The sequence below is a fragment of the Onychostoma macrolepis genome, chromosome 14, assembly GCF_012432095.1.
Source record: "Onychostoma macrolepis isolate SWU-2019 chromosome 14, ASM1243209v1, whole genome shotgun sequence".
Lineage (NCBI taxonomy): Eukaryota > Metazoa > Chordata > Actinopteri > Cypriniformes > Cyprinidae > Onychostoma > Onychostoma macrolepis.
The window spans coordinates 7,895,562-7,912,133 of NC_081168.1; the positions used below are offsets into that span (position 1 = coordinate 7,895,562).

General features: G+C 38.2%; 1 protein-coding gene across 1 annotated transcript in view; it reads right to left on the reverse strand.

The window, feature by feature from the left end:
- Positions 1-16,572, reverse strand: part of gpc3 (glypican 3) — a 138,101-nt gene that overhangs the window by 72,954 nt on the left and 48,575 nt on the right. Inside the window, exon 3 of the mRNA XM_058797755.1 lies at positions 1,954-2,651. Coding sequence (XP_058653738.1) covers positions 1,954-2,651 — 698 coding nt within the window. The remainder of the gene's footprint in view (positions 1-1,953; positions 2,652-16,572) is intronic.

The window sequence follows — 16,572 nt, forward strand, 5'->3', positions numbered from 1 at the left end:
GTTCCTGAGTAAATGTTTGGGTTAAAAATGTTTTAGAGTGATCTTACGCAAGATGAACATCTGAAATGGTTACAGAAGGAAAATAAGGGGAGAACTGAACACTCTTCCACAAATAAACACCTAACCTGTGACGAACCTTCTCTGATTCACTTGTAATATTGCAACTTTTGTGGTTACTGAAATGTTTTTACAAAGACAATGTGATGGGGAAAATATGAGATTGGTGAAATTACCGTATTGTCCCGAATATAAGACGACCCTGATTATAAGACGACCCCCCCCCTTTTTCCAGATGTACCTGTTGGAAAAAGGCTTTTTGAAAACCAAATCTTGGTTTTTTTTCTCTCTCTCTCTGTAAAACACATTTATTCTTAAATTATTTTCATATTGCATATTTTTCCAATTCTAATTTTTGTTTTGAAAGTATGGTAAATACCGGTAAAATGTACCAACAATGACATTGGAACATTTTGATATACCATTGAAATAACAGGTAGCCCATCTGAATTATATAACAATTAGGCTATCCAACTCATAGTAGCCTACCAAAATGTTATTATCAGTAGACGTGAAATCTTATTGTAGTCTTCAAATCTGGGTACTGTCTTATGTTTTAAAATCACTTACAGAGGAAGTTTGGTCCCATCAGGCTAACATGACAGTCACGATCATGCTGCTGTAAGCTTTTCTTTTTCATTTGTTTTCATTCGCGATCTTTGCAACACACATTGCATTACATATTTCATGGCACACTCGTTTTATGCGTTTTTGGCGCCACCTATTGTTGTGGGTGTATTATTGACATGTCAAAGTCTAGACCCTGAATATAAGACGAACGCGTTTTTTCAGATGTATTTTCATGGAAAAAACATTGTCTTATATTCAGGTCAATACGGTACATAAATTATATCGCAATGCTTTTGCATTCCCTCTCAAAATGTTTGCGCTGTATTGTAAAAGTACTGCCTTCCCCCAGAAACTTTCCATTAGGTCAAGTCAAGTCATCTTTATTTATATACCGCTTTATACAATGCAGATTAACTTGCAAAATGTTTTTTGGGGGAAACAAAAGTATTGATTTTTGCCGATAAACTTTGCATTTTCTCACAAAAGCAGTTCTTCTTTTCAACTTCATCACCAGTTTTGCACTTGCCTGTTTTTTGGGCAAACACAAAAGTTTTACAAGTGAATGTAAAAACATTGAAACATAATCTTCACCCCCATGTAAATTTTCCCATTATTCTTACTGGGCTCCGTAGTTTTTTGAAAGCTGTTTTAAAGTTTTGAAAAATAATTATGTATGTATTCTAAGATCCCCAACCAATTTTATGGAGTTCCACAATTAAAATATCAGTCTTCCTTTTTTATATACTTTATATACATGAATAAACATTAGTAATGCATAGTCAATTCAAGGCCAATTATAGGACTGCATTTAAACTGCGTCTATAAAGACTGAAAAGTCATTAAAAAGTCTGTGTAAATATTTAGCGATAACTGTTCTAAATGTATTTATTTAAAATATTACAATTTTCAAATATTTATTCCTTAAAAGTACTAAAATCATAAAGGAATCTGAATCTTTAAGTAGAATTGGAATTGTGTCATGTTAGACAGACAGATGAAGAGCTTGGCTATATTTAAGCATGTAAATGTATAACTATATATAACTATACTGAAAGAGGTGCCCTGAAAAATCTTGATAGCTTTTTGGATTTTTATAGCCCTAGGCTCTGTTAACAGCCAATCAGAAAACTAGCCAATCAGTAACACTCTTTCCCTGTGAATCATTTTACTCGTTCTGGTCCGCTGACACTGGGTTTGCTGACATGTCTTTGGAGGTTGAAGTTTCAGAACGAGGGTGTTAGCAAAACGGCTGAAGTTGGCAAAATAGCTGGAATCGCCTACAGCGCTCAAATTCTCACCCCGTTTCTGAGACCAAGTGTCACTCACCTGTGTGCTGACTTTGCTTTTGGCCGCCACGGCTTGTTTGAGAGCCTGTCTGATGATGACATGCAGTCTGAGCACCACGGCCTCGATGTCCTGCTCCCCCTTCATGGCAGCGGCGAGTGACCCCAGTTCCTCCACGTACGCCCTCCAGTGAGGCTGCACCTCTGCCGCTCCCCCCAGACACGCCCCCATGGTGCTGACACACAGCGGGCGGCACGGCCGGGCCTCCAGCAGGCCTTGACAGTGCGGGCAGTACCAAAGCTTCAGCAGCGAGCGCCCGCAGTCCCTGCCCGCACGAAGGTGCTGGGTGGTGTTGACCACTTCGATGCCCAGGTTCAGCGCTTGCAGGAAGACCCGAGTGGCCAGGAGCGAGCGAGACAACCGGGTCATCATCATCTTGGGAAACGACCCGAACGCAGAGGTTCCCCTCCAGGCCCCACGGAGGCATTCTTCCGAGATGCCCGTCACTGCCCCATTTCCAAGCAGACGCCGGTAGGTGAAAGGAAAAAGGCGGGAGAAGAAGGTGGAGACCATGTCGTTTACGTTAGCATCCGAGCCCAGGATGTAGAGAGACATTTCCAGGAACAACTGTGTGACGGCTCCGCTGGCTCCGCTGGCTCCGGCCCCCAAACCGGGAAACTCCTCCCGTAACAGAGTCAGAGTGGAATTACGCCCCAGACGGAGGACCATGTCAAAAGCCTCTGAAATATAACAGAAACAAAGAGATGAATGGAAGAGTGATGACAGAGTCTATAGGGCTGTCCACTAATTCTCATAAAAATGGTACAAAAGCTGTCACTGGGGCTGTACCCTTTCAAAAGATACTAATATGTACCATTTAGGTTCTAATATGCACACTAATAAGGTATTAATATGCACATTTCAGAGGTTCAAAAGAGGTGACAACTTATTTTGCACCATTAAGCTCAGTTGAAAAATAGTCCTAAGTATAAATAAAATGTTTGCAAAAGACAGAGACCAGAAAATAAGGGTTGGACCAAAATAGCAGACAATTGGATTATATCAATGATATTGTGTTTTGTGTGACAGACTTCAATCCTTTAGACATTTACAATGATTTTGACATTTATGCTCGTTTACATTTTAAGAAAGAGAACCTTATATGAATAAATGACTTAAGCATGAAATTGGTCTAAACTACATATTTTCCTGTGTCCATAATGCTAATTAAAATAAGTAAATGTCTACATTTCCAGTTTAAGTGTTTATCTTGTGCCACTGACTTATCTTAGATGCAGCTCCAGAATATACATTATTTCAATTTCTACATATACTATTTATACTCTAATATAATTTAAATTTAAATATAATAATTTAATGATTATTTAGGTATCATATTTCAATGAGAAGTTGAAAGTTACAGTATGTGAATAAAAAAAACATTACTGCTCAATACATTACTGCTTTGAACTTTCTATTCACCAAAGAATCCTGAAGAAAAAAATGTATTGTGGTTTCTACAAAAATATTACACAAACACTGATAATAAGAAGAAATGTATTTTTTAGAGCATTAAATTTAGCATAAATGAAGAGACTGCAGTGATGCTGAAAATTCAGCTAACAGGAATAAATAACATTTTAAAATATTAAAACAGAAAACAGTTATATTTTTGTGTTTCCGATCAAATAAATGCAGCCTTATTACTAAGAGAAGAGAGCAAACTAAGCAAGAGGCTTCTTTCAAAAACTTAAAAAAAAAAAAAAAAAAATCTTACTGACCCCAATCTTTTGAAAGGTAGTGTAGTTTGAAACATTAGCCCTAACAAGACAAACTGACACTCAAAGCTATTTGTTTACAAATTTGAAGGCAATTTGAAGGCTCAAAGACAGTAAACTTCATATTAGGCAACTACACATAACATAGGCTTATGACCTTCTAGCTACGTTCTGTTTTAAGAACTATAGGTGCAACTGAATTAAATACAGACTAAGTTAGATCCTAAGCTCTTAGTGCAACTCTAACCAGAAGTAGCTAGTCAAGTCTTTTAATGATTACTAGGAACATCAAGCAGGTTTGCTGGAGCAGGCTGAAACTGAACTCTGCAGGAAAGTGGCCCTCCAGCACAACCCTGAACTGAGGCACCAAACCTATTCATTGACACTCTTAAAATTTTACTGATGCAGAGAGGTCACTGACAAAAAAATGAAAAGAAAAAACCCTGGATACGCAATAATCCACAGAATCTCTTCCTCACAGATGCACACACAATCCTAATCCCTGAAAGACGATAAACAGTGAGAAAAAAGGCAGATGGAATTAAAGCTTCCCCTCTAGATGAAAACCACGATGTCCTTTTAAAACAACAAGGGTGCTTTTCAAGAGCCTTATAGCTTTAAAAGGCGTTCATTCATCCGTGCTGGATGCTGTGAGAGAGATGCTGAGATCTCCAGAAAACTGAGCACAAAGCGACGAGACATAATCAGTGACATCTGAAAGCTCTCAGTGAAGCCTTATCAGCACGCAGGCAAAGAGGGATTGCTACTGAACCCACCCAGACTACCGGGGAGACCAGAGACGGGAGGCTGAGGCGATTTGGGAGCATGTGGAGAGGAAAAATGAAGGCTACTGGGAGCAAGGAAGAATGACAAGAGAAAAGAAATATGAGTGAAAGAGAGGAGAGAAGGGCCTTGGGTTTGTCATCCAGACAGTGTGAAGGTGATCGAGAGGTGGGGAGTCTGCAGAGCTGTGATATAAGCATGCTGCCGAGCAGACTGTTCACAGCCACATACGTGAAGAGCTCCATCCATCTCTCCCAGGGAGTCCGGCTCTCAGGGGCACAGGATATTACATCAGCACAACACGCTGGAGGACTTTATGGATCGCACTGATTGAGATGAGATAGAAATAACTTAGCACTATATCACAGAGCAGTTAAAAGTCTCAAGGTGCTTTTAGACAACCCGGAAATTCAATCTCAGTGGCCATGCTCGGAATAATGTACTACATACTCATATTTAATCACATGATATCTGCAGTATACAGTTTGCATGGAATAACCAGACGACCTTTCACTCAGTGTTTAACTGGACCATTTTTCCAAAGGCTTTTTCTAAGTTTACATAAAAGAAGGTAACACTTTAGTTTAGGGACCAGTTCTAACTATTAACTAATTACTTATTAGAATGCATTTTACAAGCATATTGGCTGTTTATTAGTACTTACAAAGCACATATCAGTGCCTTATTCTGCATGACAGTATTTTGGTTCCTTTAATCCTGTGCCATACCTAAACGTAACAACTACCTTACTAATTACATTTACATTTACATTTATGCATTTAGCAGACGCTTTTATCCAAAGCGACTTACAGTGCATTCAGGTTATACATTTTGTTTTATCAGTATGTGTGTTCCCTGGGAATTGAACCCACAACCTTTTGCGCTGCTAACGCAATGCTCTACCACTGAGCCACAGGAACACCTGTGCACTTAATAAGCAGCAAATCAGGAGTTTGAGGTCATATAGTTCATATTTAGTTTTTACTTTTTTGATGAAAAATGGACTCTACAATTTACTTCATGGCCTCATTATATTTCAGAATAGTAGTATTTGAAATGTTTATTCTGCATTATTAATATTATTAAAACTCTATATACTACAGTTCAAAAGTTTGGGGTTGGTAACATTTTTGTGCTTTAAAAAGAAGTCTTTTATCCCTAACCAAGCTGCACCCATTTATTTGATGAAAATACAGTAAACCCAAAATATTGTGAAACATTATTACAATTTAAAATAACTGTTTTCTGTTTGAATATATTTTAATATGAAATTTATTCCTGTGATGCAAGTGACATGTGTCACATGATCCTTCTTCTTATTCATATTAATATCATTGTTAAAAGCAGTGTCAAATATATGTGGAAACTGTCATACGTTTTTTCAGAATGCTTTGATGAACAGAAAGTGGACCACAAAACCAGTCTTAAGTGTAAATTTTTCGAAACTGAGATTTATACATCATCTGAAAGCTGAATAAGCTTTCCAATGATGTATGGTTTGTTAGGATCGGACAATATTTGGCCGATATACAACTATTTGAAAATCTGGAATCTGAGGGTGCAAAAAAATTGAAATATTGAGAAAATCGCCTTTAAAGTTGTCCAAATGAAATTATTAGCAATGCATATTACTAATCAAAAATGAAGTTTTTATACATTTACGGTAAGAAATTTACAAAATATCTTCATGGAACATGATCTTTATTTAATATCCTAATGATTTTTGGCATAAAAGGAAAATGTATAATTTTGACCCATACAATGTATTTTTGGCTATTGCTGCAAATATACCCCAGGGTCACAAATAGAAATAACATTAGAAATGCTCTTACTGTCACTTTTAATCAATGTAATGTATCCTTGCTAAATAAAATTATTAATTTCTTTTAATATAAAAGTTTTACTGACCTAATTGTCTCAAAAAGTAAGTGAGAGAGCATATAGTACTTAACAAATACACATTTATAATACATAGCTGTTATACGACCTCAGCAGTGAGTGGAATCCAGTCATATTAATCTCAGCTCAGTAACAAATGTTTATTTCGCATTTTAATCCCATTTTGTGTAAAGAATGAAACCTTTTGGCAGTCTGATAAAATGATGAGTCAAGACGGAGGTTAAATATCTCAGTTAATATTGCCTCGGGTTCATTTGTCACACTGGAAATAGAAGGTCAAGTGGAGCGCATTGCATTGTGGGATACAGCATCTCACGCTGTGCGCTCTGCTTGCACACTGCAAGTTTTGCCAAATACAGCAGGTCACCCGGGTATTCAACAGCCTACAGGAACATATTTACATACTGTGCGCAATATACATACTGCATACTGCAAAAATTGTATGCCATTTTGAGACAAACAACAGCAAATCGGCTTAGAAATCGGCCAGCACAGACATACACAGTCAGTGAATGATGCTGGGGTGTGTTTTGCTGAGATTTACCATAGCAGGGTGAGTAATGTGGTGTTTAGGGAGACAGTGTCTAGTGCTCTGTGCTGATGTTAGCAGTAACGCAGCGTCTCGCCTGTGTGTGCTTGCGCTGGGGACAGAAGCGGGTATGTCTGCGGCTCACTGTGAGTTTACCCGCCGAACAGATGCACACACACACACTTCTCTCTGTGATCAACGAGCTCTCAGACGCACTGAATGCCAAACAGGACGCTCAGGGAGACATTCTCACACGTTAAAGAATAACAACAGACACACATACAGAATTGTCACACGCACGTCAATTCATATGCAAACACATTCATCACAGCACACCAGCTCATGCTGTTTGCAAAAGCACAAGCATAAATAACTCAAGCCTATACACTCATCATGTGACAGACAACAGTGCTCATATGAACAAACATAGACGAAAAGTAAAGAGAAATCACAATGACATGAGCTTAAAACCAGTCTATATATATATATATATATATATATATCAGAGTTGGAGTTAAGATACAGATCTAGACCCAATCCAAAACCAGATCTCTCAAAATCAAGATCTAGACCAAAACCTGGTTCCATGACTTGATTTTTCTTTGATTTTTTCAGGATTTTACTGAACATTGGATACTAGGCTTGTAGTGTCTAGTGTGTGTGTATACACTGTACATATATATTACAACTTTTCTGTGATTGTTTATTTTTAATTAATATAATTTACAGTAAAATACCTTTTTTGTTTTGGGTAATTGCATGCTGTATTCTTTATATAGGCTACACATCTAAAGCTAAATTAATGCATTGCTGTTTATACATCAGTAAAACAAGACAAAACAGTAAATTTCTCGTTGGCCCTCTTAGCAGCATGAAAACAAAAAATTGTTGTTCAAATCTTGAATAAATTATACACAGAAAGCGAGCAGCATGACAATATTAGAACGCCCCCATTACAACAAAATCCTTCACTCAGTTTACACGGTTTCAATTGACTGTTTGAGTGCATATGTGCCTTCACTATCAAAAATGAAACTTTGGTTGGATTCCATATAGCATACTCTTTTATGCAATGCTGAAACATGCATTTATGGATCAAACTACACAACCATTATTATTGATTGTGGATAAATTAAATTAAATTAAAACTATCAAACTGGCCACTGCATTTACATGCTCAGCAAACATGTATGTGATTGGTTACAATGCTTACTTCTGCAAAAAACACAATATTGAAATTCTGACATAAAATGAACAGTTCTAAATGGAATGACGAAATCAACATTTTTCACCATTAGTTAATCGTAGAAACCATATTCTTTAAATGCAATTAATTATTCAAGTAAATTAAGTGATATTGTTCAACAATGTCATTATCACATTTAGTATAATGTAAATGGACTACATTTTTGTCTGAGACCCCAGGTTAAGCCCCACATCCAGACTAAGAGTCTATATTTAGAGACCCAGAACAAGGCCTCGATTTAGTGTTCTTAACAGATCTCAAAACCACGATTGCAAGATTATGTCTCCATCTCTAACTGATCTATATGACTGCCGCCCTCGAACACCATAACGCAAGCCATCAAATGCATAGTGACACAATTGCACTTTTAATCATGCATACACAAAGACTACATCCTGCAGCTCTGTGTTACTAATGTCTTGAGGGTCTCCTCCCAAGCCACCAAGAACAAAAGATGGAGAATGAGAGAAAGAGCTCTGCTTCTTTTCCCTCTACTTCATCAATCTCTCTGAAAGCCTTGTGTAAGGCAGACAAAAGCCGCTGTATCACTTACAAAGCCATAGTGGGCTTTAACAGTGGGAGAGAGTGGCTCGCTCTTTTAATGCAATGCTGTATTTGAGCAGAGGGGTCATACAGATCACAGTTGAATTCAGTCTGCTCTTGTTTCCTGCGTCTGATCTGGGCTTCGGGTCCACGGGTGAGTCTTGTATCAGGTGTCCACTAATGGGGTGAGCATAAATGTCTAACAAAAAAAAAAAACAGAGCAATGGTGAATATGGTGGTTGTGTTTAGTAGACTGGTCCAGTAGTAGGCTGACAGAAAATCACCACTGGATGAGAAAGCCGTCTGACAAGGAGTTTCTTATCAAGGTTATAACTTCACAAGATGTTCAAGCGGTTCCATCGTTTGATTCGATGCTTGAACTAATAAAATCTGCTTTGTGCCGATAACTACCATAATAATACAAAGAGTAAAATAATTCGTCATAAGTTGCCCATTCATAAACCATGACCAATATCATATACAGATAGTGTACAGGGTCATACACAGGGTAACACACATAAATAATGCAAAAATATGAACTAAATAACAGTTTTTAAAGTGATAGTTTACCCAAAAAATAAAATCCTTTTATTGTTTACTCATGCTGTTTCAAATTGTTACAGTTCCTTTCTTCTGTGGAACAAAGAAAATATATATTTTAAAGAATCAAAGAACTAAAACAACACTAGATCTCACTGACTTTCACTGTATAGAAAGAAAAAAGCAGAAAGAAGATGAAAAAAACATCTTTGAAACATCAATTTACTGTAGAATACATGTATTTTCTTGTTAAGTATTAAATAAATGCAAACAATAAATTATATGATCATTCAAACTACAGTATATATGTCCAAAATACTTGTATCCTGTTTTATTCATATTATTGAATTTAAAAACAATCTGCCAATTAATTATTTCTCAGGCTGCTTCCCACGTTTGTTATCAGTATCTGTAAAACTCACTTTTGGTTGAGACTTCAACAGAAAATCCAGTTGCTTGTGTCCTGCTTTTTAAGGCAAAGCATTATTGCCGAACATACACGACATTGACAAAGGATGAAGCTGTGTTTAAATTTTACATATACATCACGTCTGTTCTGTGTTGTAAAGAGGAAAATGATATATCCTTTCAGCTCACAAACTAAGCACCTCTTCAATCATGGTTAAGAGTTAGATAAGAGTTACTCTGCTCTAGGATGTTTCACAGGTATCTGATTTCCAACCACTCAGGTGATTTATCATTAATGCCAATGGATGTGTAACCAAGGAGCTCTGATGGTGCTATATTTATGATCCAACAGATAGATGAACGCAAGCCAAAACCGTTCAGTCATAGCGCAAGGAGTGTGCATCAACGAGGGCAGGGTGAGTTATGACATTGCAGGAGGCCAAACTTATGAGTGCAAAGTAATTAAGAAATTCATAAATATGTATGATATTACATTTAAGTCACTGTATATGATTTGTAAGCTGGCGAGTATCTTAAACACTAGTTACTAGAAGCCATTTGATAATACACAAATCAAACAAACATGCTGCAAACTCAGTAACTGTAAAAGCTTCGTATGTTAAGCTTGTTTACCTTCAATAAATGTGTTTGATTATGTTTGTTATGGTAGTTTGATCTGTGCGCATTGAAGGGCATGTGAAGGTAGCATTGCAAAAAGGCAGTATTGTGCTTCTCCAGGATCAAACCAAGACCAAGCACAAGGTGTTTTCAAGGTCCGAGAGACATTCCCATCAAGACACTGACCACGTGACCCTGCACCTCATGACCCTTTACAATAATGGACTTCCCTACTTTCAAGGACATCATTTTTCTCACTTCCTTTTGTGCACTTTAGAGGAATTTCATATTTTCATTTGCAAGAATGACCAAAAATAACATTTACAGTAAGGTCAGTGTCACAAATGTTATTTGATTATCAACCAAGAAGTGCACTAGTGTAGAATTTTTTATTATTTTCTTATTCATTTCATTATTCTATATTATTTTTCCAAAAAAAAAAAATAATAAAATCCTAAAACTCCCAGGTTAATTTCTGGGTTAAAATGAGATTTCTAAAAATTCAGTGTAGTCTCAGATTCCTGGACCCGACTGTTGATGTTAACATGAAGTGGTCTACAGGGGTCCTGTCTGATCTTTAATAAAAAAAAAAAAAATATATATATATATATATATATATATATATATATATATATATATATATATATATATATATATATAAATTATGATATTATTAATATTAATACAACATAACATTAACATTATCAGAATTTTTTTTTTCAAAACCGACCGGACTGGATGGATGGTTGGATGGACAGATGGACGGACAGACAGACAGATATATAAACAGACAGACAGGCAGACAGACAGACAGACAGTCAAATAGACTAACGGACGGACGGAAAGACAGATATATAGATAGACAGGCAGGCAGACAGAGACAGACAGAGTAGATAAAAAGACAGACATGTACAGATAGACAGACAGATTACAATCACATGAATGTACTGGACCGACGGACGGACAGACAGACAGACAGATAGATGGAACCTTTACTCCCTGTTTTTATCTTCAGAGAGGAAGCAGAACTGCACTGCTCCCGCTCCACTTTCTGCAGGCCCTACAGCTATCAAAGCAGTCAGTTTGAAAGGTGAACATTTATAGAAGAGTATTAATTTAGATTAGACTTTAATCAATACATCAATCCAGCGAGTGCTCGCTCTAAACCAGTTGTGTGTTCTGACATATGCAGGGCCGCTGCGGTAATTCAAGCTGCTCAGAAGCTCCGCTCGGACATCCATCAGAGGCCCATACACTCATTATCCCCGCCAGGCGCAGATCATCAATAAATTAGCCATGCAACGAGCCCAATCAATTTCCCTGATGGAGTGTCACCTCTAGCCGCCGGGGAGAGTGATGGGGGGGAAAGCAGTGCCACCTGGCCCCTCCCCCGCCAGACCGCCATGGAGCCTGGAACCATCAACGCTAATAAAGTCTCTATCTGCCAGACGCAAGGCGCGCTTCATACATCAGCCGTAAGTTATGTGCATTCAGAACGGCTCCATTGATTAGGGCCGAGTTTGTTTGCCGTACGAAGGATGAGGGAGCGTGCGATAACTCAGAGTGCCCGCGTAACTCGAGCGCCACACCTGTGAAGAGGTTTCAAATGGGTGGTCAGGGTCTGGATGCCAGGGGGTGATGAAGTAGCGTACGGGAAGCTGTAAAAGTGCAATGGTGGAGTGGTAAGAGGAGGATAATATTTCCCGTAAGGGAGGAGAAGGATTTCTGGTAAGGTCCCGATAGTATCGCTCTGGCCACGGGCTGGACGGCATTGGGTTACCAACACACTCACTCTCCTCTGCCTCTCTCTCCACTCCTCACCCATCTCCATTGCCTGAGAGACCTCTCTCACTCATTGATAAATGGACTTCTGGGAAGACACCGAAGACTAACCATAGAACAGGAACTGCTCTCTTTCTTTGCTCCTAGATCTTATTATGAGAGGCTATATAATGTAGCATGTGCACATGCATGTTATATCAACTTAATTTCTCACTCATAAATCCGTTCTGAGCATAAATCCTCATTGTTTATTAAATGTTTATAGAAGGGTCGGTGGATGTAGCATTTGGCGCCAGGAACACGGACAGAGTGACCACAGTGACTTTTTTTTTTTAATGGATCACATTGATTTCCTGTTCTGTGACTTTACAGGGGGCAAAGTTGAGTCCAGACTCCAGAGGAAAAAAAACCCACAACCTCTGAGCTGGACTGCAGCTGCTAAACTCTTTAACAGTAGATGGCTAATACCATAGGTGCACACACACAAATTTATGCTTTATACAACAACCTGGCGCCACTTAATCTAGGTCTCGTTATGGACTGCATTGATTTCTGGATCTCAGAATCTCCCTGTGAGCCGGTGAAGATAAGACAGCACTGCCTTTATACATATGGGTGACATTTCCAGGTTTCACTCTAGGTCACAATTTGAATAAAATATTATGTCACAATTACATCACAATGCAACAAATCATAAAAAGGCATCAGAAGCATCATACCCATGCCGTGAGGAGGCATTTTTAAACTAAATCTAAATATTTTTTCTTATTTAATTATTTATTAAAATAATTACTTTTATGCATTTTATTATTAATAAAACAAGTTATTTTGAAAATCTCAAATCTGACGACAGACAGACAGACAGACAGATAGATTACAGGACAGTTAGTGAACAATTTTGCATTTTATTTCTGTAAAATACATACTTTTGTGATTTTGAGGTGAAATATGACCCAAAACCAAGATATTCGCTCACATGTATGCAAAATGACAAGTTAATGTGTAAGCGAGAGGTGATGGGACACACGTAGGCGGGCGGGGAAATGGGCGGTATGTGATCTGGAGGAGGAGAGCAGAGGAGAGCAGGTGAATGAAGCGCTCAGAGAACGTGCCAGTTCATGTGGAGAGAGACACTCACAGCCTAATCTTTGAAGCTCCTATCAAAGGCTTCTGGAGTCAAGTGATGGCAGCAAACCAGACACATGAAACACGTCCTCGCGAAAATCCACCGAAGTCACCACTGTGACGAGACCTTGCAGCTAAAGCTCCTCAAGACCTTGGAGTTACAAACACACAGATCTCTCAATTTAACAACACATGAGGGTCACTGTTACACTCCCACACAAAACCATTTGAGAGCTCTGAATGAAACGCACACATCGTACACAACACATATCTCTCAGACGCTTGTCCCTCTGTTATTACAAGCTCAGAGCAATCCACGTGTTTTAATAGAGTAAAACTCAAAGGAGGATAAATTAATACGAGAATGACTGAAAGAGGAATCAATAACAGACAAGCTGGAACAGGTATCCGCTCACAATCAAGATTCCCCTCCAACACACTGAAACATCTCTCCACGCATGACCTGTGGCTCCAAATAAACAGAGCGCTGTCACTCCACACCTTTCTCATACTCTTTCCCATCCTTTGTCCTGCTAAACATCCCTCCCTCTGTCCAATTATCCTCCCTGCTCAATTCCTACACAGTCTGATTCAGAAATTTACACAAATATTGGCCACTGAATGCATATTAATAATGAACCCTAATAAGAGTTCTTCACTGATAATGAAGGGGGAAAATTCGTTCCTTTTTGAAGTGAGGTTTTAAAGCGGATAGACGAGCGAGGGTTTGAATTTTAAAGCAGAGCAGCGAGGGGATAGAGATGTGGTTTGAAGTTCTTGTTCCAGATGTGAGCGCGAGCGAGGGAGTGATAGACGGTGAGAGGAAAGAGAAGAGAGTGAGCGGTGCACAGAGACTGGGAGAGACACTTTGGGGTCATCTGTACTTTAAATGTGTTAAAAGGAGTCCCAGACACCCTCAGACGAGTCTCTCAGTCTGAACTCTTTACACAGGGATGAATTATAATACCTTCAGCTGACTAACAGCTTCTCATTCTCATTCTGATGGACAGTAAATTGAACTTTTATCCCTATAATCTCCATATTAAAGGTGTCTGGTGCAGTATACACTCTTGAGAATTCAATTAGGGAGTGTTTGTACAGATTGCTTCATGTCAAGTAAACAGTGACATACTACATATCTTAGGCCTGTGAGGCAAGAGATAGGTCCTGCCCACAAATGTTGACGTCATGCACAGGCATTTGTATCAGGGTGCAAGCTGGTCAGAAGTTATAAGCAGAATTATGTCATTTTTTAATATCCTTTGACCAGTAGGTGGCGCTGTGCCAAAACTACTCATGTGCCCTCAGGTTATGCTTGTTAAAACATGCATTAAGTTTGGTCAGCGCTTTACGAGAACAGTTTGGTCTCTCAGAAATCTTTAGATTTCTTGTTATTTTTGAAACTTTTTGCCAGCATTGTCTGAAGATGATCTGAAGATGATCTGAGCCCATTTTGGTTAAAATCAGACAGACCGCAAAATTAAAAATTGTGAAAAATCTTGACCTGTAGAAATTTAAATTTTGGTATGCATTTGACTCGGAATCAAAGAAAAATAGGAAAAAGAGAGAAAAATGAATTTTGCTTCTAGACCTTACAGTTCAAAGGTTATTAGCAGAAATAGGAGTGCAAATTCGGCCTATTGGTGGTGCTAGAGAGTTTGAGTTAAATACGCCAAATTTCATAATATTCTCGCAAGTGGTTCTATGTGCTGCCATAGACTTCCAGAGCAGAGAAAGAAGAAGAAGAAGAAGAAAACAGCGGTTACAATAGGTGCTTAAGCACCTTTTGTGCTTGGACCCTAAATATATATTTAGGAGTATATTTAGGCTTTTTTTAGGAACAAAAAGAAAATCACTAATTATGTCTCCAAAGAGCACCAGGTGGTGCTTCAAGAAAATAAATAAATAAATAAATAAAGTAATACAATAATGAAAGAAATATATTTTTTTTAAATTAAAACAATAAAAAGGTAGTATTCTAAAAGTTATAATATTACACAAAGATCAGTCTTATTTCTTATATAATTATAATACAAATTATAATAAAAGATAAATATTTTGTAAAAATAAAAAAGAAATTAAATGATATTCCACCAAGTGAATTTAAAATAAATTTAAAATCATTGTAATGTACAGTATATAAAAGATAGATATTAAAATCTTGGTAAAAGAAATTAAAAACAAAAATAAATGCAGTGTGTGCAATGAATTTAAGATCAATTTAGAATTATTAAAATGTGCAGCATGGAAAAATATTGCTTTTGAATTTGATTAGCTGGGCATTATGGAGTTTATTGCCCCTTTCAAAGTGCAACAATTTTGAAAGTTTCATTACTTTTTCAACATATTCTCAAAGGATGTTTATTACTTTTTTAATTCCCTTTTTCTATTTATTTTTAAAAATTCAGTACAAAATATTGCATGCGTGCAGCTTCTGTCATTTAGGAAGCATAAATCTGGTGAGCTACAGCAGGTGTACCTCAGAAGATTTTAACCAAACAATGAGTGACATAAATGAGAGGGAACTAACTCTATTACTCCAGAATGAAACTCCAAGCTAAAAACTGTCCTTCACATCAAAGTAAAGCAGTTGGACTGGCAAAGGCTCCCGAGGCATCTTTACACCACCACTCTGTCATGTCAGTCAGCATGTGTCTTGTTTTTGGTTCGCTGTGCACATGAATCAATAATCAACATTCGAGCAGCTAATACGCCGTTTCCGTGATGGTGACTGAACGCCATGAGGAACTGGAAAAGCAACACAATAGTCTAAAATGACTGGTTTGGAAACTTCCTCTGCTGTGTGCGCAGCTCACACCCCCACCGCTCGGCTTTGGCACGGCTTCAAGAGACACCGCAAACACATGTGGCAATCAATTCCCACCGCTTTCCACGATCTAATCAGATTTCTTTCTGAGGCATCCATTAATCTCTAAACTACAGATAGATCAACTGAAATATGATCGCTTCAGCAAACTCTAAAACTGCCTTACGGTAAAGGTTAGATATACGGAGCAGCTTGTGCCTCATTTTGTCTCAGGACTCTGTGCTGAGATATATGGATCAGTGTTGCTATATCAGCTCTGATTCACCGCTCGCTCACACAGCGCAGCGGGAGTCCGACCATCAGCCAGGCCAGACGTTAATTCTGCTCTGTGGAGCAGCACTGGGTAATGATGTCCAGACAGGTGAGATCAGTATCAGTAAACACGTCTTTGACAGACCTAAATGTGAAGCACAGAGACTCTTCGCAGGTGTGGCTGTAGATCAAGAGGCCCACTTTTTTCTACTTCAATTAACTTTACAGGAGCTCAGTGGCAGAGCTGGGATCAAACCGTGTCTTTTTTGGCTAGATAGCAGTGCTGGAAAAGGCTGCGGGCTGTGACTATCAGGATCTGATATAAGATCTC